At 39.1% G+C, this 24139-nt stretch overlaps 1 protein-coding gene across 8 annotated transcripts in view; it reads left to right on the top strand.

Annotated features, from left to right (window-relative positions):
- The window catches only part of enox2 (ecto-NOX disulfide-thiol exchanger 2), a 152915-nt gene that overhangs the window by 74898 nt on the left and 53878 nt on the right, over positions 1–24139 (top strand). For 7 of the 8 annotated variants that reach the window (XM_088385240.1, XM_088385247.1, XM_088385288.1 and 4 more), the window contains one exon: positions 2836–2982. In XM_088385240.1, the coding sequence (XP_088241366.1) occupies positions 2836–2982 (147 nt within the window). Of the gene's footprint in view, positions 1–2835; positions 2983–16916; positions 17021–24139 lie in introns of all 8 variants that reach the window. The other variant, XM_088385262.1, reaches the window with a different exon arrangement.

Genomic DNA, 24139 nt, shown 5'->3' with positions numbered 1-24139 from the left:
ACTATTTCACTTTAGCCATTCACATTTTCTTTCTTTCTTTTTTGTTGTTGTTGTTGCTTGTTCTGCTGTTCTTACCACTTGCCTGCTAAGCATGCACTTGCCAGTTCCAAATGACCATATTGTTTTGAATATTTCCTTTGTGTGTACTGTAAATTTCCTACTGCATTGACCTTAATAGAGACCTAGAATTTGTCATTGTTATTATGAAACTGCTCTGAATCCTCCAAAAAGTTGTGCAGGTGAAATTACATTCAAACTTTGTCAAACTAATCAAAGAGGTCTTTGTCAGTGTTTGGCTTGTAACCTAGAGTGGTGGCTCTTTGGCTTGTTTCTGCAAGGCCAACAACAACAAATGTGAATGCTAAAGAAATGCCATGAATTTTTCATGAGCCAGTCTCTGCAGGACTTTGCTGTGAATTGTGAACGCCTACATTGAACTCAAAAGTGCTGATACTTAGAAGCATTCAAAACACATCAAGTAAGATTCATTAGTGATTTCCATGTGAATCTCTTCACTCATTAGTTGAGGATGTTTTCTTGTTCAGTACATAGGTATGGATTTAGTCGGTGAGAAGAAAGATTTGGTGAGCAAACAAGAAAAGCCCCAACCAATAAATTAAGTCCATTATTGTCTCAGGAAGAAAACGCCTCCCCTCCCAACGCATTGAAAATAATGAATATATACTACGCTGCATACCATGAACATTCATGAGATGACCTGTCATTAAAAATGAGATGAGGCCATTCAATATCATTTTATGCAGACCTCTTTCAATTTCAGAGCTCTAGGCGATTCACTATTTATGAAGGGAATAAGATTTTTTTCGTCTTCTGTTTTTCTCCCCAGTCTGTGAAAAATCATGTATCACAAAACAAAATTAATGAAGGCAGAAAATCTCAACTTCTTTTTTTTTTTTTTTTGCTTTAATGGCAAATCATTGAACAGTTCTTTCAACTTTGACACCATGCGCCACCCACATATATATCTTGAATAGCTCCTTTTGACTGGGGCTTATTTGGACAAATTCCCCAGTTGTCCTGTAGTTCATCCAAGTAAGAGCCCTAGAATTTATGAGAAATGCCCACTTCAAACCAAAATGGCTGACTTCCTGTTCAAGTTTGGCCAAAGGTCCTTGAGAGTTTTCCGTGCTCAGTTTCATGGCAATTGGTTCAACTGGTGCCGAAAGACCGTGTCGCATGGGGCCCAGCTCAATTTCCTCCTATTAAACACAAACACCACATAAGCATAATGAAACAGACAACTCACTGCTGCTTGTTAAGAAATATGAGCTTGTCAACATAAATAATGTCTGACAGTCGAGTCCAGTGTGCAATGCAGAAATGACTGATGCGCTAACTTGACTATTCTGGAATTCTTGTCTTCAATAGTGTAACGCAGGGGTGTCAAACTCATTTTTTTCGCGGGCCACATTGTGGTCATAGCTTCTTTCGGTGGGCCATTATGACTGTCAACCCAAATAAATGTATGAGCACCTCATATTATATACAGTGAAAGCTACAAAACAAACTGACAAATAACTTTTTTTCAAATCAGACGAGTAAAAACTGGTCAAATATTTAAAAAAAAAGATATTATTAAAAGTAAAGACAATTTGCAATTCTAGTTATGACACAAATTTGATGCACAATTTGTCTTTGCGGGCCACATAAAATGATGCGGCGGGCCGTATCTGCCCCCGGGCCTTGAGTTTGGCCGTATCTGCCCCTGGGCCTTGAGTATGACACCTGTGGTGTAACGGGTTACCTAGAGGAGTTTTGCTGTGGCTGCAGCATGAATGCAGGCTGTTTCTTTAGCCGACAAACTAGTTGAGAGTCAATCAGCAACCTCTGCGAGTCATAGTTGGGTAGGCCACTTCATTTAGCCTTGTTAATTAATTAACAATCATTTCTACATTATTGACAGATTCTCTACCAATGAATTAGCTGACTGCATGTGAAGGATGACACGGCCGTTCTGTGACCGCTATTGTTAGCATGATTGCACTGAGCCGCAGCAGTTTATGACAAAGATGTAGGGCTGATCTATTATGGACAAAATATGAATCACGATTATTTTGGTAACAGTTGAAATCACAATTAGTCAAACGATGTAAAAAAATATTGAGACAAATTTTAAGACAAACCACGATAAATATATATATATATATATATATATATATATATATATATATATATATATATATATATATATATATATGTATGTCAGTTCCATAATGGACCAAACATTTTTTATAACAATGCAAATGTCCTGTATAAATTCTAGAATATTTTCCTTGTATCGATGAACATTGTGCATTTGGATATTAATGCATATTAATAATCATTTTTCTTACGATTGTGCCAATTTGGTAATCGTGGAGTGTAGTAGTTGTAATTGAATTTTGATTAATTGCACAGACCTTGTAAAGAGGTGATAAATAACCTAGAACCAGGCAAAATACAGAAACATTCATGCAGATGTTTGACGTTACCTTCAACACAGGCCATTGTATCAGTCGAGTGACGTAGTGCTGGTACGTAGAGTAGCCGAGAATATCTATGAGTAACTGTACTGTATTGAAACAGATCCCTGATACTGGTTTCAGTATCGCTTCATCACTAGAGGAAACTATTTCTTAAAAGAATGATAATGTAAAAATCACCAGATATATCACCGGCTCGTCAATCCTATGCTGAATCTCGCCATAGCTTGTTTACTATAGCAGTTGACACGGAAGTATTAATGTTTGAGTGGTCTTCCCACGCGTGTCATTTTTCCACGTCGGCCTGTATTTATTTATTAACACGATGCTTTTCTGTGTTTTGCTCTCACAGGACTCAATGCTCTGCCCTTTGATCCGGCCGCCAACAACGACCCCCTGCACTTCAACAGCTCCAGTGGCTCACTGGTGACTGAGTGTCCACCTTTGGAAACCGCGTCTGAAAACAGCAAGAAAAGGAAGCGAGCCAGCCTGCCTGCAGGTACCGACGCTTACGCAACAATAGCGGGTTTTTACGTTAAATGTGCGCTTGTCCAAATGCAAATGTGATGCAGCCTTGTTTTTCTTACCCCTCCCTCCTGCTTCCTTTGTTGCTTCCAATGGCAAATCACTGGAATGCAAATTGTTACCTAATCCTATTATTTGGTGTCGCTATGGCAGAAAAGAACTGTTTAGTCAGCTACTTGCTAGGTGTGTCCTCTGGCTCAGCTTGTCTGTCCATCTTTGAGCGCTCTGTTGAGAGGTTGCCTGACTGACTGTCTGTTGCCATGCCAACGTCACATGCCAATCAACACGGCGGCAACCGTTTCTGCTTTCCTCATACCAATGCCAACTGACCTTGCGTATGCTTGTGTATGCATCTACACACATGGCTTTAGCACACTGTAATTATTTTATAAGTTAGACTAAGCTAAGGTTGCCAGCCAATCAATACGTCAAATGAAAATGAGACTTTCTCATTACACAAGTTAATGAACTGCTTTTGTGCATAAAAAGAAGCTGTCCTTGATACTAGGAGGTGCCGTTTCTTATGCCTTCTGTGCTTTGCTTTTAAATGTTAATTCCCTTCCCGTGTAAAGCAATAATTAGTTAATGTATCATATCAAAATCGTTCTTAAGTGTCATAATTGTTAAGTGGCTGAGATCAACAAGAAGCTGGTTCACACTTTTTATGCTTTTAGAATGTCACCAAAGATGGGTAAGTGCGATGATAACCATAGAACTGGAAATTGAAAGTGGTGAGTGTTATAACTGTATTGTAATGATAGTTTGGTTATTTTTAGAGACTACAGCAGAGTTCATTGAACCACACAAACTAGTGGTTCACTATTTACTAATTCACCTATTTGCATGTTGTTGTTTTTTTGTTTCTGTGGAAGTTATTTTCGTTTGGAAAAAAAAGCCATCTTTTGTGTGTGTGCTCTGTCTGTAAGACCCCAAGATGCCACAAGACCTTGGTTAGATGGAAAGTATTTTTTTCAAGGAATTATGAAGTGACAGTTTGCGTCTCAACTGGCTGATGTAGTTCTGAATAGCTATGTTTAGTCAGAGTTGTTAGCAGAAATTGGAGTCTTCACCATGTTTTATGTTTTTGCTCTGCTGAGCTCAAACATTTGTAATTGACATTTGATTTGTTTAGGTAATTATATAAAAAAAATTGTGGGAAGATGATGTACAATTAATGCAGGTTTTACAAAGACACGTTCACTTAACATTAAAAGTGTTTTTGAACTTGAACCAACATGACATATTTACGACATGGTTTGTGTAGCAGTGCTGTTTCTGTGACAATTTGCTTTTCGAAGTCTGAACGCATATGGAAATGTCAGTGCTGTTAAACAAGCAGCCACTTGAGTGCAGATGTTTCTTTTCTGCTCTCAAAGACGCCAATCCAAACACTGTTGGCATAACTGCAGTTCTTTTACCTCAGCCTTTGTCAGGCAGCAAACGCCTGAATGTGTTTTATCTATCCATCTATCGTTCATGCACGGCGTCAGTCAAAGCGGCAGTATTTGTATAGCGCGTCTAACCCAAGGGCAATTCACAGTGCTCAACAGATATGAAATATAAAGCATATGCTTATTTACACTCAAACACTTTAGAGTAAGGACATAAAATATCAAAATAGTAAAAGCTTTATAATGAAGCCTACTCGTACAAGAAGATAATTCGTACCAGAAGAGAGTGATTACAGTACTCTAAACAATACGGATCCAGTGTCTAACATCATAAACCCTTCATTAACTGTAAACTGGATTGTAACTCTGATTTCTTTAAAGAATTCCCCTCTTTGCACATGTTTTTGGCAGTCATGTTCATTCAAACATTTAGAAACAAATCTCTAAATTCACTTAAACTCTTTCCCTCCACTTTAAATGAAAATAACTGCAGCATGACTCCACTGACTACTACCATTTATTTTTTTTATTTTTTTTGCGTATTAAATCATGGACACACCTTCTTGCATTCAACTATTTTTATTAGAAAAAAATATATCACTTGAAGCGTGCAGTGTAAATCTAGGCCAAGTGACTTGGACAACTATCCTCCTCCTCTTAAGTAATGCACACTGTCCAAATAGCTTTTAGGTATAATGCAATGAATCCCTCAGTATTTTATACCTCATCCTGTCACATCATGTTCAAGTCACAGCCTTCTTATAGTTACTATTTACTGTCCGCCGTGGACTGTGATGAAAAGTGACATGTCGTTTCTTACGTAATGGGCAATTTGTCTCACGGGAGAGGATATATTCTCAGGAGGTTTTATGCTATTATATTTTCCCCTTCTGGAGTATAAAGGTTAGTCTTATACTTTTTTTTTTTGTACTCTACATGTAATTTCTTGTCTTTAATTCTATTGAGCGCCTCTCGCTTTGGACAGCGAACATTTGCTGGGACTGCCTTCTCATTGGCTGTCTCGTGTGACACGCTCAAGTTGGGAGGTTTCATCTGCTGATGGAGCTCATTAACTCTGTGCTGATTTAGTCTCGTTGAGGGACCAGTAATGGATAGATTTTTCTCATTACTGTTGATTTTGCGCTTTGCAATCTGTCACACGTGCGTGTGAGCATGTACGTATGTGCATAAACATCCTTCACAACACACGCTTCTTGGAACAACATTGATTAGCTGCAATTTTATTTCATTAAATTAGAGGTAAATTTAAGAGAGCAACAAGACAAATGACTTGTTTAATGCAGCCCTCAAGGAATTCGATTCATTTCAGACTTAATGATTCCCCGCTGATCGAATATTTACAACGTTTCAACTAGCCAGCCAAGACAACACAAACACAGATGTCCTCACATCCTGTGAGTGGCCATGGCTTACGCTTTGACATACAAAGTTGAATGCCTTAATTAGAGCTTGTAAAATTTAGCGCACGTTGCTAGACCTTGTTTAAGCCAGCTTCAAAGGATTAGGCACTTCTTTTTCCTGAATGAAGGATAGTGGAGAAAAAGTAAGCACTCTGTTGGGGTCCTAGGATTTTTGTTCACAATTAAGCAGGACAGACACGTACTCATTCTCAATCTATTAAACAAGGTGTTTTCTTTTTGGTGGAATGTGAATATTACAACATTTGAACTGTTGTCCTTAAACAGCGATTTGTGTGTGTTGGGTTACTGAATACATGCTCATTCTTTGTGCGTGTCCACAAAGCAAGCTTCAACTCAGGGCCAGCGGACACACGGCGAGGACCCTCCGCTTCTGATTTGATCACTCTCAGTACGCAGCCAGAGATGTTCATTTTCCCTCAAGCCCCGCTGAGCATTGGCTGCATGTTGTGAGCCAAGACTGATTTGGAGATGCGCAGCGCAGAATGCTACATTCAGCTGAAGACAAATCAGTCAATTTCCTAGTGTTTTGTTTAGGTTTGTGAAGAAATAATAGTTGGACTGCTGAAATTAGAAGAAAGAAAATATAATTTAATGGTAATTATGATCATGATCATGCATAAACAAAGTATGGGAAGAAAAATAGCACAGCATCGCACACACAAACAAATAAATAAATAAATCTGGTTTCACGTATTCCATATAAACAAAGAATGTACGATGACAACTGGCGGACAGAGAGTTGTCAGAAGGTAAATAATGTAATAGGGAACGTTAGCTGTCACCGTTGACAGCTCATTGGCTTTTGAGGTACTTGTGCATTTTTGTGTGTGCGTGTGTGTCTTAAAGCGAGGAAGATGGACCCGCGCATGGCCTTTTATAAGTAATGGAACACATACTAGCGAATACTCAGCCAAGATTGATGCTAAGAGATGAAAAATATTCCTTGTGTTCTATATTGACTACTATTTACGAGAATCACCTTGAATTACTAAATAGATTCAGATTTTTAGAAATAAGCAAATCTGGACATAAATGTGACGTCTTCTCCTTTTTGCACATTGGGTCAAATGTCTTAACAGCAAGTATGCACTGACTTCAATTAAGAAGGTTATAGTAGATCTGTGCCAGTGACATCAAAGTACGACTGCGCTGCGATTTAGCTTCCGATGTTTGTCCATTTTGCGACAAATGTTTTCATTTTTCAGTAGCATAACAGGCACTGTCTTGATTAGGGAGAAGTTTATTCTTAGGCGTGACATCAATGTTTAGTTGTAGTTATTTTGGGGTCAAAATTAACTCGAAATACAAAATACAGTAAGACTGTTGCTCCATGTCCCAAATCAATGTTTTGAGCTATATACTGTATATCAAAATACAGGGCACAGAAATGGAAACACACAGCGTGTTAAATGCTGGCATGTCCAACGGTTATGGTGAATTAGGGTCTGTTTCACTCACATTTTTTTTGCCCTGAACCAAATAGGACCAACTATCACCAGTGAATCTTTTCTGCATGGATGCCCATGTGATTACTCTTTCCTGAACCCTCATGCAAAGTAGCCCTTATATAATGCATTGGATTTATATTGCGCTTTTCAATAGAAGGGTATACTCAACGCGCTCACAGCAAAACAAAATTCTCTATGATGTCATTTGTTTTTTATTTTATTTTATGTGCCTTCACAGTAAGAGCACAGAGTGTTGCACCAATGATGCACAGGGTGTTGCACCAATGATGCACAGGCTTGGGGAATGCGGGACACCACCGCCGGGTTCAACAGTTCACATACACAAGAAAAACAAAGCATGAGAGGGTAGCTAAAAGCTGCTTTTTTGCTTGGCATTAAAGGCCACAAGGAACCCAAATCCACGCTATGGGTTTGATATATTGTACATGTAAAAAAAGAACAGGTAGTTTTTAATTTGTCTCTGCCTAACCAAAAACATTTTAAAATTCAAATATTGGGTGACTTTTGGCTTGCGACACAAAGAAAAAAAAAATCATTCAATCAAGCCACGCCTCATAATGAGGAAACACTAAGTCACTGTGTAACTTATCCAGAGTGTCTTCAGCCTAATGCCCAAGGCCAACTAGAAGAGGCTCTATCTCATCTGCAACCTTCACGAGTTTAAGCACTATAGTAAATGGAAGGTTGGCTCTTCGTTTTTTGGGATTATAAACTAACACAATTTGGAGGTGTTTACTTTGTTTGGACAGTGATGAAAATATCAAAGGCAATCTTCATTACATTTTTTCATGTCACACTGACTCCTGGTCAGGTTTTATTCAATAGTAATTATTGGCCACAGGTGAGAAATGGATTACAAAAGCATATGTAACTCAGAATAGAAATTGAAATGAGACATTTTAAAATCACAACACTTCACCTGATTTTCTTTGGGTTGGGGGTTTGTTTCAGGCAGGAGGTCCAAACTAAAGAGGCTTGGACGGCGCTGATTTTCCTTTGTGCTATTGTTGAGAAGAGAGGTCACAAATGCAATGAACGAAATGTCAAATCAATAACATGATTTGCAACACCAACTAAATGATATTTATAATGATATATATACAATTATGGAAATGCAGTTGAACCCGGGAATCTGATTGTGGCCTTGAACCCTGATATCATGAATGCACTATAAGTTTTGCATTCCATTTCTTTAAATTAAATATGCAGCTTGCAAGAAGCGGCCGCTGGCATCCTGAGTGCTGTCTTAGTGGTGATGGAGGAGTGGAGGAGTCATTTGAAATGCATAGCAGACTGCATATCGGGCCCTGCCTCTTGCCTTCTGATTCATTTGGGGATTTGTGCGTGTAAAAGTGTGTGTGTGTGTGTGTGTGTGTGTGTGTGTGTGTGTGTGTGTGTGTGTGTGTGTGTGTGTGTGTGTGTGTGTGTGTGTGTGTGTGTGTCATGACATAAAAGTTAACTTGTCTCTACTTCTGCACTAGCAGCGATAAAGACTGTATATTTACTGATGAGCCAATGCATGTACTCCCTCCCTCCCCACAAGATTCAAGTACTTACTTTGACATGTTGTCCACCCGATTAATGAATTGAAATAATCCATAGGATAATCAATTGATCAGCTCAAATAATCAGCTCAGAGTCCCAGTAATTACATAAAACAGTTTTTTGGGGACCTTTTTCCCCTTCTAAAGCTACTCCAAACCTGGGCATCTTAATCTCCATAGACATTTGTCACTGTAAAAGAACATCCACAGCAGCAAATGTCCATGTGGAAAAAAAGTTAAGTGCCCAAACATTATTTCCCATTGTTTTTAAAATGATTCATTATAGCTTCGAGGTCAAATCTTTTGTTTGCCAATTTGTGTGGCGCACTTAACAGTTAGCCACACCACCTTCAGCACTGCTATTGGGTTACAACCCAAGTGATATCATACCCAAAGCAAAGACACTCGAGACGTAACTGTTAATAAATCAGTTCACCCACACACAAACATGTTGAGCCTATTTAAAATTGTTTGGCAAACAGAACAGCATCACCACTGAAGAATGGAAACTTTTTTCGTGTAGTTTTACATTATAGTGATGCCTTAAAATATGTTGTTGGTTTTTTTTTTGCTTTGACTTGCTAATCACAGCTTGACAACCAAGGGCTCTATGGTGACAGTAAAATTAACTCCGCTCCCTTCACAGCAAGCAGCAGTCTGTCAAATAGTGAAACAAAATCTTCAAAACAAGCTGCTTAATGCAGTTGAACTCAAGGTAATAGAGAGAATTCTACTTTGTGTATTTAAAACAACCACATTTTGCATTTAAGTGCACAAGCTTAATGCTAACACAAAAAGGGGACACACCAGATTGGCTAACAAACAACAGCTATGTAGCTGTGTTATAGTACAATACAACACAACACCAACAGCCACACCACAACACAACACATTTTACAACAGCTGCAGCTGTAACAAAGAGCTTCACGTACTATAACACTTAAGGCAATGGATATTGAACACAAACAGTTCACCAACAAATGTCGACAGACAATATAACAATACTAACAGGCATCTGTTCTTTATCATTTATGGAAAACAACAATTATGACGGCAGTTTACCGAGTTCTACAGTAGTTGTGGAACTCTCGTTCATGTGTGCATGACTGTGTTATTTTTGCTCCAGTTTCCCGCTTCAGCAGTTGGTTAAATAAATACCCTCGGCCAATCATCGCAACAATATGTTAGCGTAAACCGCGGGTTCAAATACTGTCAGCAATACGCAAAAGCATCTCATTGTTGTCCTACACGGTGCATCAAGCTAGACAAAACGAAGCAACCAAACATCATGAGCAACAATGCAGTAAATGTTTGACTTTTTCTTGAGTTGTCGCTCCTGTGTGCAGTGTAGCGGTCAAAGATTTATTGCCGCTTCGCCCCATCTTGCAGAGCCTACATTCATGTGAGAGCTAAATAATGAATGGTGCCAGAAGGTGCTTGGTGAACTCTCACCGAGGCTAATGGCAAAGCCTGCAGACTAACTCCAGCTCTGCACACCGTAACGTTAAAAAAGTGCATTTTGCCTCGAGTTGTTTGATCATAGCTGAATGGGATGATGTTGTTGTGCCTCAATCCTATTATTACCTCGAGGCACAAGCACAGCTACACTGTTGAAGAGATTAGTTGGAGGGAGAAAAAGTATTTGAATATTTCCTCCAGCCTTAGAGACACGATTAAGTAAACTTAATGGAAAGCCATTCGTCGATACCTGTTTTCCATCCTGGTCGCTTAAGATTCACCCTATTGCAGCTCCAAATTTTCCTCACATAATCACCAAACCTATCAGATAGTTTGCTGAAAATCCAGAATCTACAAAGCCAGATTGTGTATGTGTCATCTTAAAGTCTTTAGTGAGCACTTTCCAAAAATCATTCATTTGCCTCATGTTAATATGGTTGGTGTCTACCTCAGAATTTCATTTTATTTTTTATATTGGAGGACAATGGTGGGTAAAAAAAAAAAAAAAAGATACAATTAAAAACTCATTAGACCGTGATATTTTGTCCAAATTCAGTTTTTTTTTTATTTTCTCTCTCGAGTACTCCGACTTCCTTTTACATTCCAAAAACATAAACTCTTGGATGTGAAGCAGAGTGTGAATTCACGTTTGTATATGTGTGCCCCGCCATTAGCTGGCTGCCTACCATTTCTTTCACCCGCAGTCTGATGGATTAAGCTTCAGCTCACCTGCCACCCAACTCGGTTGGGATAAACAGCATAGAAAATGGATGTATAGATTTTGGCAATAGTCTTATTTTTACAAGCTTAAGAGTAGTCAAGCATTCACGTTCCACTTCAACAAACTACAAGAATGTATGATAAGCTACAATAACAGTCCCCTCACAAATTTGATTGTATTCCAAACATGAGGTCAAGAATTGAGGTTCCTATTTAATTCATTGATAGGGAGGTGTGTGTCCCAGTTGAGTTGCCTTTGTATGTTGTTTGAAACTAATTAGGGCACGACAGTACATGTATTATTCGAGTAGACTACTGACAGTGATTATTTTCATACAGCATACGACACAAAGAGCATACCCCGAAACAAGAACATGTTGTTCAACTTTTAATTGAAGGTGTACTTTTGTCTTAGGTTCGGTATCATCATTTTAAAGTCAAGAGGTGGTCTTTGATAAATTGTCTGTCTTTGCCGCATCCCCAGGTGCAATACTTTTATTTAGAAGCTGCCATTTCCTTTTGTTGAGGGCGCGCACGAACACAAACAACAATATTGTTGATGGGTTCAATGACAGATGTAAAAAATAAATAGATAAAAGTGTGGAAATGGGCTTATCTAACGTCTTCATTTGTCAAACAGCATTAGGACACCAAGGGAAACACTTGTTTCAAGAATTAGCTTTTCATTTATTTATTTTCGCAGCAGGCAGACATTGTTTTTCCTATCAAGCAAAACATGACGACGACGTCAACTTTTCAACTTGATGCAAAATAGTTCCCTAGTATCTTAATGTTAATGTCTCATGTTTGTAATGTGCTTTTGTCAAAATACCTAAAGGATCAATAATTATTGCCCACACTTTGGCAGGCAGATCAAAACTTTTAAACTTGATGCAAAACAGTTCCCTCGTATCGTAATGTTAATGTCTCATGTTTGTAATGCGCTTTCGTCAAAATACCTAAAGGATCAATAATTATTGCCCACACTTTGGCAGGCAGATCAAAACTTTTGTATTTAAGCCGTATTTTCAAAATTAATTGCATAAATACACACTTGATGACTGGACGCAGTTAGTAAAATTTAGTTTTTTGTTCCATGGCTTTAGTCGACCATGCCGCCATTCGGGAGAAGATGAACGCACTGCTATAATCTCAGTGCTAAAAGCTGAAACCTCATGTGCTTCACATCCTGTCCAATTTTTCATCTATGCGCCACATGATTTTCTGTTCATAACAGCACTTGAAAGCAGCCCCCTTTTATCTTTGTTCAAAACAATAACGGTCGAAAAGTCAGTCAAACGCCAAAGAAAAATAAATGGGTCTTCAAATGAGTTTTGAAAATGGACAGAGAGGGGGCTTGTCTAACATTTGAGGGGAGGTCATTCCAGAGGGAAGAACTAGCAACAGAAAAGACTCGATCCCCTCTGAGGCTCCGCTTAGCCCTCGGTACTTCTCGTCGCATCTTGTCTGTGGATCTGAGGCCCCGGGCAGGTGCATAGGGGTGGAGGAGCTCAGAGTGGTAAATTGGGATGAGACCATTTAACAATTTCAAAACAAGCATCTCAGAATGCTCTCTAAAACGTGGCGCACGACCAGAATTGGTGCTCCCTCTTACGAGGTGAGCGGCAGCATTTTGGATTGACTGGCTGACCCCAAAATAAAGTCCATTCCAGTCGTCTAGCTGAGATGTAACGGAGGCATGGATCACTGTTTCAAAGTGGCGTTGAGCAAAGTGAAAGAATGTCGCCACTTCTACAGTTCTGACAAATTTATAACATGTTGTTGAAAGTAACCCTACAAATTCTCTATCTCAAATTGTGCTGCCAGCCTCTCGCACATCAGAAAGCATGAGAAATGTGCTAAAGCTGTCCTGGGGATCGAACACGTTTGCTAATACATGTGTACATGTTACGTTCATGACATACATAATAACCGTTACTGCCCTTGTACCCAAGCTTTAAGGTATGGTCGGTATCACTTGGGTTGTACTCTCAATAGTAGGGTGCCACATTGTTCACTTTATTTTGGTACTGTTCACCTTTGATACAAGAAAATAGAAAACAATATAAAAGACTGACATGACCCCCCCCCCCCCCCCCCCCCCCCCCCAAGGCATTTTCAAACAGTTCATCTGACATTTTATTAGAGTCTGGGCATAACGTGATGTAGTTGTAGTACATACGCTTAAGTCCCTTGCAATTATTATTTTATTTTAGCTATTATTATTTTAATTCAACCCTCTGTTGCCAGTTTCACTCAGCAGTGTGAAATTTGGTAGGTGTGTCTATCATGAGAAAATTCTCAATAACCTATACCCCAAAAAACACAGGGAGTTAGCCAGTTTGATTCCAATTGCCATTTCAGGATCAACTGCTACTGTGAAAAATCCATATTGCGACATGTGAAGTCTTTCTTTAGTCAAGCGAATAAGTTGGTCATACCTGCAGCCTTTTCTTGTCACAGCATTGCTCTGCAGCGGCCTTTACTGTGACAGTGAAAAGTGGCGGGTCCAGATAAAGTGGCCTGGCAAGTTCACTGAGCTGTTGACATTTCCTCACAGCAACTGCTCCGCCTCTAATTGGCTTGTGCAGATAAGATGCTGGTGTTGTAATTGGCAGCTGCTGATAAGATGCTGCCGGCGGCCTGGTGAGGTGACGACAGCTTGGGCATCGGTGTTGCGGCGGGGGCTAAATCTATGGACTCCACCTTGTTTGACACTGACACTGCGGCAAGACTTTTGCACACCAATCCTTCTTCCACAATGAAAAAGCCAAAAACTTTTTTTCATGTTCTACAGTAGAATAGAAAAGATTAATATGGAACTTTTATTGTCACAGGAGCAATCTAAATCAGTGAGGCCACTCACAATTTGCAGCAGTGAATTAAAAATTTGATTTAATAGTGCAATTATCAGACAGCAAATTAGTTATTCACATGCAGGAACTGCACAGATTTTATTCTTTCATCATACAGTATTTTAGATGCTCTGCAAGGTAAAATTGAGTTTGTCAAACTTGCATCACTGATTGTGTATCGATTATTATTTTTATTGAAACACACACCTGACCCAAAATGGCCAAGGCAGGGATGGCAAATCAATCTTTTATAGTTCTCTACCTACCAGTCACAATTGTCAACTGATCATCTTCAAATGTCGTATGATGACTAGTGCTGGATTGTTTTACCTTTTGTCATTGTGCAGACAGTATATTTACTACATATATGTCTGTACTGTGATCTTGATCTGCCATAGTTTTCTAGCCGCTTTGACCTCCGCTACACTTGCTTATCCTTGATCAATCTGTCTCTCGTCATGTCATCAAAAAAAATTTCACAGTTTTCTTTTTATTCCGTCGAACTTTGTGTTTTAGTTGACGTTGCTCAAGCCAGAGCTGTTCTTCCCCTTTGAAAGGTGAAATTCTTCGGTCCATTTGGTCATGTTTCAGGCTATACTTGATTTAACAGATGTTTTTTTAGCTATTAAATGTCGCCCTGAGTCTCTTTGCCTTCTCATCTGAAACAGCTGGAGTGATTTTTCCCTGAGCTCACCTCTCTGTCAAAAAAATGAATCCTCCCTGTTTTTTTTTTTTTTTTTTTTCTTCAATCATACTTGAAATTCAAGGACAGACTTACTTTATAATACAGATGAATATACGGTGTGGGCCTTTTATATTATACTACGTATGTTTATACAGAGGTTAAACATTTTCCCACAGGAAGTAATGGGTCAAACTGTCAAAGCTTTGTTTCAACATTTTAAACTGTTACATAATTGTAAAAATCTGCTAATTTTACTGTTAATATTATGATACTCGTACAGTAGAACCTACTGTAATATCGTTACCATATTGCTACCACTGTTAATATTATAATAATTAATAGCTCTCTACTAATCACCCTCTAATAATGCTAACTTATTAATAACACACTGTATAAATAAATCCAACCCTTTTTTATAGACTGTAATGCGTCAGGGTTGTTGATGGGCTGGAAACCATTCCAGCTCATAACCAACCATATCCCACCCGTCCGTCCGTCCGTCCGTCCATCCATCCATCCATCCATCCATCCATCCATCCATCCATTTCCTTCATTTTGTTTGGGGTCACGTCAGGGGGGGTATGCCTGACAAGTGACTTTATCCACCTCTTCCAGGGAGATCCCAAGGCGTTCGTACCCTGGCCAGCAGAGTCATAGTCTCTCCTGCGTGTCCTGGGTCATCCTCGGGGCCTCCTCCCCTGTGGAATGTGCCCGGAACACCTCACCAGGGATCGTCCTTGCAATTGATTGTCTGTCGAGCAGTTCAGCCCAGTGAGTTCGGATAGGCTACAGCTCACAACTGTGATGATTGCAAGCCGTATATAAAATAGCTGCAAGTGCTTGTATTACTTGAAGGTCTCAGATATGCACCCGATCTAGATGACGGGCCTCCACTATTAACATGGACTATTTTTCTTGTGTTCACTGTAGAGTAATGGCACTAATGAAAGTTTTAAATGAATTATAGCAATCCACTTCTCCATAGTGTTTAAGTGACTGAGCCATCGTGTAATCTGTTGTTCCTGTCACAGACTAATTGATTAACACTTTGCCTTTGGACCTTTCCAGCTGTGACCATCACAAAGACGATGCAGTATTAGCAATGCAAACAAGACAAAAAATCCAGTTATTTTTCTTTTTTTCAAATTCAGGAGTGCTCTGAAGACAAAATGCCGCTGGTATGACTTGCATAGAGCGGGGGTTTGAGCTGTATAGTGACACCTTGCTAGACAACAACTCCTACAAGAGTGAAATATGGACACAATGCCAAAGTTCTTGAAAATACTGCCACACATTTCAGTAGCTGGAAGCTTCAACTGTTCTCTTTTAGTTTTTCATTGTTTAGACTTTTCTTGTTCCTGTCATAACTTCATAGATTTAAAAGCAATAATATGGATGTTTTCCCCCTTCATATCCTCTTGAGGGGAGGGACAATAGAGAACATTATTACTCACCAGCAGCCAGGAAGAAATTAATCAGGCGCTTAGAATACTTCATACTTGGCCTCTCCGGAGAGAGGGAGCGGCAGGGAGTTTTAGTACTTTTTTATTTCACTTTTTTTCCCGTCTGTGGATGATAGTTTCTTCCAGGCTTTTGCACAGTGTTATAAAAGAAGACCAAACGACATCTTATTTAAAAAAAAAAAAAAAAAACATCCGTTGCGGTATATAAAGTAGTTGTCAGACAGCGACAATTAAACTTTCCGTGTCATGACCTTTCACAAACAGTAGTCGTAGTAGCAACTCGGTATGACGCGGTTTTGAAAACTCACAATTTCAAAATCTCTAAAACATTTCATCAGTGGTATGAGTAGTTTTTTGATTAGCGATTGTCTATGTTTGCAAAGTGTTGTAGATTTGACCAGTCAGCAAGCCTCAAAAGCATTTTCCCCTCATCAAAAAAGTAATCTGTTTTGGGAATCTTACGCAGATTGTTAGTGGAGGGTCATGCAAAACGTGTTTGCGAAGAGTGGCTGCTAGAGGACAATACTTCTGATAGGAGACCACATGTACCATAACACCGCCCCATCACTCTTTAACAAATTTATGGTAACATTGATATAATATTATAGCACAACCAGCTGCAAGCGTTATCGTGTCTACATTTGGTGAAATACAGTAAATAGTATAAACTTGTCACTGAGTCAGTTGAGAACTATTTTTTATTTACAATGACACCCTAAGCAAGAGGCAGTTATATAAAAGTGTTAAGAGCAAAACAGTAAAACCAACATCAAGTCAGAGATAAAACACAATAAATACACGATAAACTATACACTTGGGGTTTTGCTTTCTGCTAGTCACTTTATTAAAGAATTCCTTCCACTGTTCCGCCTTTTTGACAGCTCTGATACAACATATCTCCAAAGCCAGGAAATTGCCAGGTGGCCAGGGCCATGTCAGTATCTTTCACACAGAACAACAACATGAAAAGGGTGGTATGTGAGGGGTAAGTGCAGTGTTGAAACTTCACACCCCTTTCTCTGGCTTGCCGCTATTCCTCTTTCACAAAGACACCGTCCTCCCTCTGATATTACCTCAGTAGGCAGGAATTGCCTGGTCAAAATCTTCCACTGTGGTGTAATTACCTTTCACAGAGAACAGTGAAATGGGAAAAGGGTGGGAGAAATATCTGGAGTTAAACTTCAGAGCCCTGCTTTCCAATATTATATTTCGTTCGGGCAACACCCCACCTGGTCATTGTTGTCTTTTGGAAGGCCATCAACATCTCAAAGGTAGATGTTATGTTTCAGAAATGTGCAATTGTGTAGCCTTGCTCTTTTAAGAAAATACCACTCTCCTAGAAATAAGATTTCCTTGGACATTGACAGCATCACACGTGGGATCAGTTATAGCACATAGTTCTTCGGATTTCCGTTCTCTGGCGGCATCGCTGCACTGTTAAGGATTAGCGGCATTATTTGAGCAACAAATGTGGAATTCATGTCGTATTTGCCTTCTGACGCGCTGCTGGCTAGCGACACTCTCAGACTTAATACTATGTTTGCTTTGTGTTGTCAGAAAACAGTCATGACATTTTAGGTAAGGATAGCTAAGAAAATACCAGGATGACCTCTTGGAGGGTTTTCTTGATGTTTGATTATATACAGTACTTGACTGTGCTCTATGAAATAGAATGAATGTATCTTGCGACTTTAATACATTGCTGGCTTTTACAAAAACACTTGATTCTGTCCAATAATAAGCAGTATCTCAATATCTTTTTTTTTTTTTCACCCAAAACACACGCACAAAAAGTGGTTTTGTTGTGTTAAACAAAACAGAAAATTGCTTGGCTTTGGACTTAGGTCATATAACTAAATGACACCAGTTAAACCAAGTTTTATCAAGTTGTATTTTAACAAACATTTGTTTGTTTGGTAATTTTGGACAATTTGTAATTACATGGTTTTCCCTGAAGCGTGATGTAATTTTAATCTTAATAAGCTTACTTTAATGTTTTATGCATTTTCACTTAATCAGTTGCGACAAATTTTAGATAGACTTCAAAATAAGTCTTTGCAGTCAACCAAATAAAAATTTCATATAACAACAATCAAATAATCCTTCCATTGTTTCTAACACCGAGTGACACAAAGACCAAACACTTGCTATACTGACTGACAAATAGATGATCAAATTATTGCTGCACTTTGTCAAGAACCATGTAGCTACCACATGTTAGTCAGTTGGAATGCTAACTAACTTTGGTGCACTTACGGTGAATTATCTGTTCTCAGTTATGATTGCTATATCAACAGCAATATTGTAATACGGTAAATAGGGATTGCTCACTTATATCAAACCAGACTTCGTTAAGGGCAACCCTAAGCGTGCCTTCATTATATGGTGTACATTTTACACACATGTACATTTTGCTGAATTTATTGAAGTGAAATTGAAACTTGCCAGATAGTGACCGAAACCAATCAACCCAGCCAGTCTGCTTGGACGACAGCAGTATGCTGGTACAAATTGCTCATGATAAGTTAAGTTGCAAGCTAATGCATAATAGATGAGCGAGAGTTGATTAATATAGTATGCGCGCACATGTCTCATTTCATTAAGATTCATGTTTATCTAAATTCACTGCCGTGTCAGACTCGCTTCGGCGTGGAGGTTTGAAGTCTCCATAGATATGAAAGTTTAACACTGCCAATGATTTTCCCTTTTTCCATTAGTCCAAATACAGTATGTCTAACTAAATTCCTGCTGCTACAGGATCGTTCAGCGCTCCGAGGAAACTTAGGAATTACATTTTGGAAGTCACTTCCATTTCCGTAGCAGCAGTGACAATCTACAAATGTTTGACAAAAAAAAGTTGTAAACGCAGACATGTTAATGTACACCTGTCGTTTATTAAATATTATCAAGAAAACTGAGGGAAGTTTACACAAAAACAGATTTGTTATATGCGTGTGTTAATATTAATGTACACCTGTCGTTTAGTAAATATTATCAAGGTATCAAGGAGGGAAGTTTACACAAAAACACATTGCTATATGTGTTATTTCCTCATCAAGTGCCCTTGTGTTCTTTCATTCAATTGCAGAGAGAATGAAGTATTTATTTGTCACAGTGTCAAAGAAAGACATACAGTTACTCTACTGAAGAGAGTGCCAATCCTCTCCCTGTACTTATTGGGGAGGCAACATTTTGAGGTACCACATATATTATACTCTACTATTTTTCTATTTAACCACAAACAATCTAGCACAGTTGTCAAGAAAGAAGCTAATTACTCTGTCCGCAGTAGCTACAGTATATCACAATAACTCAAAAGAGAAGGAAGTAGAGAGTGGATAATTTGAGAGGTTGCTGGCAGTGATCACCCCATTCATTGGCTGAACTGTTGATTTTGGCAACAGAGACGTCACATTTGGCTTTTTCACTACAGGTACATATGAAGTTATAGGTATAGTTAAATATTCTTGGAAAACAACCTTACCACTGTGCAATGGCATTTATAGCTCATGATTGATCAAACATGACAAAATAACACTATTTAAACACAAAATGTACTTACCCATAGTAGAAGAGCCAAAGTTCAGAGAATATGTTTATTTGTTTCAAGATTGTGTTTTGGCTTTTTAATCTCTTAAATCTAACTTTTAAATTTGGCTTTTAAATGTTTTTTGGCATGTCAAGCTACATACATAGTTAGCTGAAATGAAAGGTCTGTATTTTGTATACATGTAGGTAATATGTTTTTATGCATAAAGCAAACAAAAAACTGAGTTAATAAAACAATTTTATTTTGAAATATTCCCGACCTAGCTCGAATACTGACACTTGACTTTCTGTCTGGCTTGTGTAATTTCTTTATTATGAAAATACACATGCAGCATCTGGGAAAAATAAGAAGCCTTGCAAAAAGCTTGCGGGTCTCCGCATACGAACCACATACTGTATCTGGTGTGAATTGACAAATTGACGCCAGTGCTTTCTTCTCTTGCGGTGTCCGTATGGAGGCCATTACATTGCTATGCATCTGTTCGGCAGTCAGTGTAAATTAAGCATGAGTTTTTCTATACTGCCATTGAATTACGTCACTAATTAGACATGCATGTTAGAAGAAAACAAATGGGGTACTTTATTGATTCCTGGTTGGTTGGACAGCAAATGACGCCAGAGTGAAATGTCTACTTGCTGTCTTAGGTTTTTGTATGGGAGTGCTTGTGTTTAGCACATAAATTGTTTTCGCACATTCATTTTGCAACATTGACTTGTAACGATGCAATTGCCTTATTAGCACGTCTCCTGTGTGGACTGCGTTGCTCTTCTGGGACTCACTTTGTTCACATCAGCCTGCTGTGTGTGTGTGAGTGTGTGTGTGTGTGTGTGTGTGTGTGTGTGTGTGTGTGTGTGTGTGTGTGTGTGTGTGTGTGCGTGTGTGTGTGCGTGTGTGTGTGTGTGTGTGTGTGTGTGTGTGTGTGTGTGTGTGTGCGTGCGTGTGTGCGTGCGTGCGTGCGTGCGTGCGTGCGTGCGTGCGTGCGTGCGCATTTGAGTGTGTGAGCACGTATTCCTACCGCCTTTATTTACTATAGTGACTTTGCCGCCATTAAATATATTTCAAATTCACTGCTACGCAGCTTGCACATTTGCCCACTCTGCTAGAATGAAATAAATACATAATTTGTACGTTTAAAGAATGAGAAGGTATTTCTCCCATTCGCTAAATGGAATTCGTGGAATTCGTCGTTGTTGTTTTTAAACATATAAAACATGCACTCACTTGCTTTTATTGCTTAATTTAATTTGATTTTAAGTAGGAAAGTAATAATTTGATATTTGCTTTTTGCTGCCTTCTCTTGGGTTGCTCCACTTGTTTAATATTTCATCATAAAGCACACAGTTAACAGCGTTGGACTGGAGTTCACGTTCAAAATATTTCACTATCGCACAGTTGGTTCTGGAGGATTAACTTCTTGAATGGATCCATTGAGAAGTCTATTAGCCTCAGTGTCTCTTGGAGGTGACATATTTAGACACCACGTGTCATGTTTGACAGCACGCAAATCCCAAATACTGTATTAGTAGCATTTACTGCTGTAACGCTCACGGAATCATAATCCTTTTAAAAAAATGGCTGCATTAGAGGTGCCGGAATTAATATAATCCAGAAATTTGTCGGTTTACCTTTCAACACTAGTCCATTGTACAGAACATGGATGAGTGGATGGACGGATGGGCGAATGGTTTCAAAAGGTGACAAAGATGAGGAACGCGATAGAATTCAAGAAAGAACGCAAAGTCAGTGCATGCACATGACCAATCATTTCCATGCTTGTGAAGGAGAAATACGTAAATCAAGGAAGCTGATGTTGCAAAACGAGAATGTGCTCAGCAGTGGGACTTAAACCCTGATGTGGGTGGGATTCCCCTCCTCTCTCTCTTCCATACACCAAGTTTCTTCAATAATGGTAATAGTAATGTGAAATGTTTATTTACTCATTTAATTGGTTTATTTCTTTCAAATGTTTTTTTCTATCTAAAAATATTCTCAATGAAAAAAAATCTAGTTTTTAGAATTATGGAACAGATTGTTTGCATTTACATTAATTCTTACGGGAAATGTGGCCTCTGTTTTCATATGATCTGGCGTTCATCAAGCTTTTTTAAAAACGATGAATCGCAAAACCCATACACTAAAACTTGAGTCTGAGGATAAAATACTAACATCCCAAATAGCCCAATAAGAGCCTCGTCGGTTTTTGTAATCAAGCAAAATGGTCATCTAGTTTCTTTGGAATCACATTATTAGAATTGACTCAAAACTGTCATTTCGATTACTTTTTTGTACCTTTGAAAAATTCACATAAACTTGCAAGCCCACTTTATTTTTCACACCTTTCACTAAGACCTTGCAGCAAGCTCATCAAGCAGCTTGATTACATTTAATAGGCACCTTGACAAATGTTTTGTTTTCCGCGCAGCCACGCTCTGCTTGTTATTTATCGCAACGGCATCACATTATTTGCAATCCTTTCTTGGTATCGACGCGGCTGGGTCACAGCTCTGCTTTTTCCCCCCCTCATTTTAATGCTCTGTCTTGTCTCCCATTCTTTTTTCCCCCTCGTATGCCTCCCTCTATCACAGTATCACTTCCTGTCTGGCACCTCTCTCTCCCGCCTGATAAGAAGCCATAGAGTCCCGCTCTTGTCCGGTAATGGATGTTCCTGCTTGACAACACTGGCATCTGTGCACTTACCTCTGTTCTAAGGCCATAATAATAAACCCTGATAAGGCAATAAAAAGCTGATCACGGCACAAACAATATATGTATAGTGACATAATTTGCTGTCTTTTGTCATCGTAAGTTTAGGACACGTCAAACTTTTACAATTTGCAACATTGTGAATATATTCTGCCGCGAACATGTGACAGTCCAATTGACTGACTTAGTCCATAGCTGGACCATGTGATGCTTGAATTTGTTCTCAGATTTTTCACATTTTGCATTGATGGCAAAAATGTTTCTTTTTTGTTCCGTTTCTTTACATTTTGTTTAATTTTGTAATGCGTGTATGTTTCTTTAAAGTACAATACCAAAGAGTGCTTGTTTTCACATTACAAACTGGTTTCTTTTTGGACAAGCTGGAACGGAATAATGGCATTTGATTCATTTCAATGATCATTTGTATGATGCCTGGTTAATATTGTGCTAATGACTTTGTTTTTGGTTACACAAGCATACGCATCACATTTAACAGTTCTAGGTCAGGGAACTATGGTATGTTTTTCCCGTTAGTGTTTTTTCTTTATACCCCAAAAGAATACAAAATGTGAAGAAGTCTCTTTTGTATGGCAGAACAATGACTCAGAATGCAGCCAGCTATAATTAAAGTTGTTTTGCAGTTTTCCATTGTACACTCCATCTGTCTTCTCGACCGCTTTGTGTTCAGCGGCGGCGATACGTTGCGCACTAATTACAGATTTTTCTAGCGTCTACTTAGCGGTAATGACTGTCATCAAGTCATAGTACTCAAGTATTGCTTTGAAATACAATGTGAGCTGCTCACAGTCTCTGACTGTTTTGCATCTTGTCTATCAACCTCATCGCCACCCTCACTCGCTGTCCCCTCATCTTTCAATTAACCTCCCTATGTGTGTGAGATAACCAGTAGTTAGCTGTTTAAACCACGTGGATTTTGCATTAATGGCCCACAGCGGCCATCTGCGTACTGTTGGCGCTCATGGCTAATGGGCCCGAAAATGACTTAATTTCCTCAACTGCCCGTCGAGGGAGCTTTCAGGCCATAACCCCAGAGAGCAGAATCAAATGCTCTTAATTGTCATGGCCGGAATGCACACTAAAATGTTTGACAGTGGTGCCAATGAAGAGGCTCGCACAGTGGGACTTCCTCACACCTGGTCCTTTGACACACTTTCTGGTAGAACATAGTGTGTGTGCTTTGAGGTCTGGGTTGTATGTTTGCCATTAAGCCAGGCATCCTCCCTTAATTCCATATATTGATGACACAGTCCCGACTCCTGCCCTCACAGTCAATCCGAATCCCACAGTGATTGACACACCAAGCAGTCTGTGTAGGTGAAAACAGGAGCAGAGGAGTTTGTTGGAGCGTAGGGGGGCTAAGTGTATATAATGCAGCATCCCCCCTCTATATCAAGGTTCTTATTGGTACCCCCACATACATTTTTATGCTGAAGTGATCATGTTCTTGCCAAGGAGGACTTACTCAATGTCAGATTTTCTTCCCCTTAAGTACTGATGGCTGGTATCAGCAGCCTCCATGCTTCCATGATACCTTTGATACCTAAACAAATAAGGTCGGTATCAGATACGGATACGGGCTGGTATGAGGACTCGCCCATCCCCAATATTTTTTGAACATCTTGTGCTTGTAACTTTGTTCATCTGTTCATATAAGTTTGAGTTTGATTGATGTGAGTATGAATAGCTGTTTGTCTCTATGTGTGACCTGTGATTGACTGGTGACCAGTCCAGAGTGTAGTCCGCCCAGAGCAGCATAAGCAGGAATACATATTAGACAGATGGATGCTTGTTATTGGACAGCAATGTTTGATAGATGAGAGTGTATGTTAT

The sequence above is a fragment of the Syngnathus floridae genome, chromosome 1 (genome assembly GCF_059516105.1).
Source record: "Syngnathus floridae isolate MCC-2025c chromosome 1, RoL_Sflo_1.0, whole genome shotgun sequence".
NCBI lineage: Eukaryota > Metazoa > Chordata > Actinopteri > Syngnathiformes > Syngnathidae > Syngnathus > Syngnathus floridae.
This window is presented reverse-complemented; position numbering and strand designations above follow the sequence as displayed.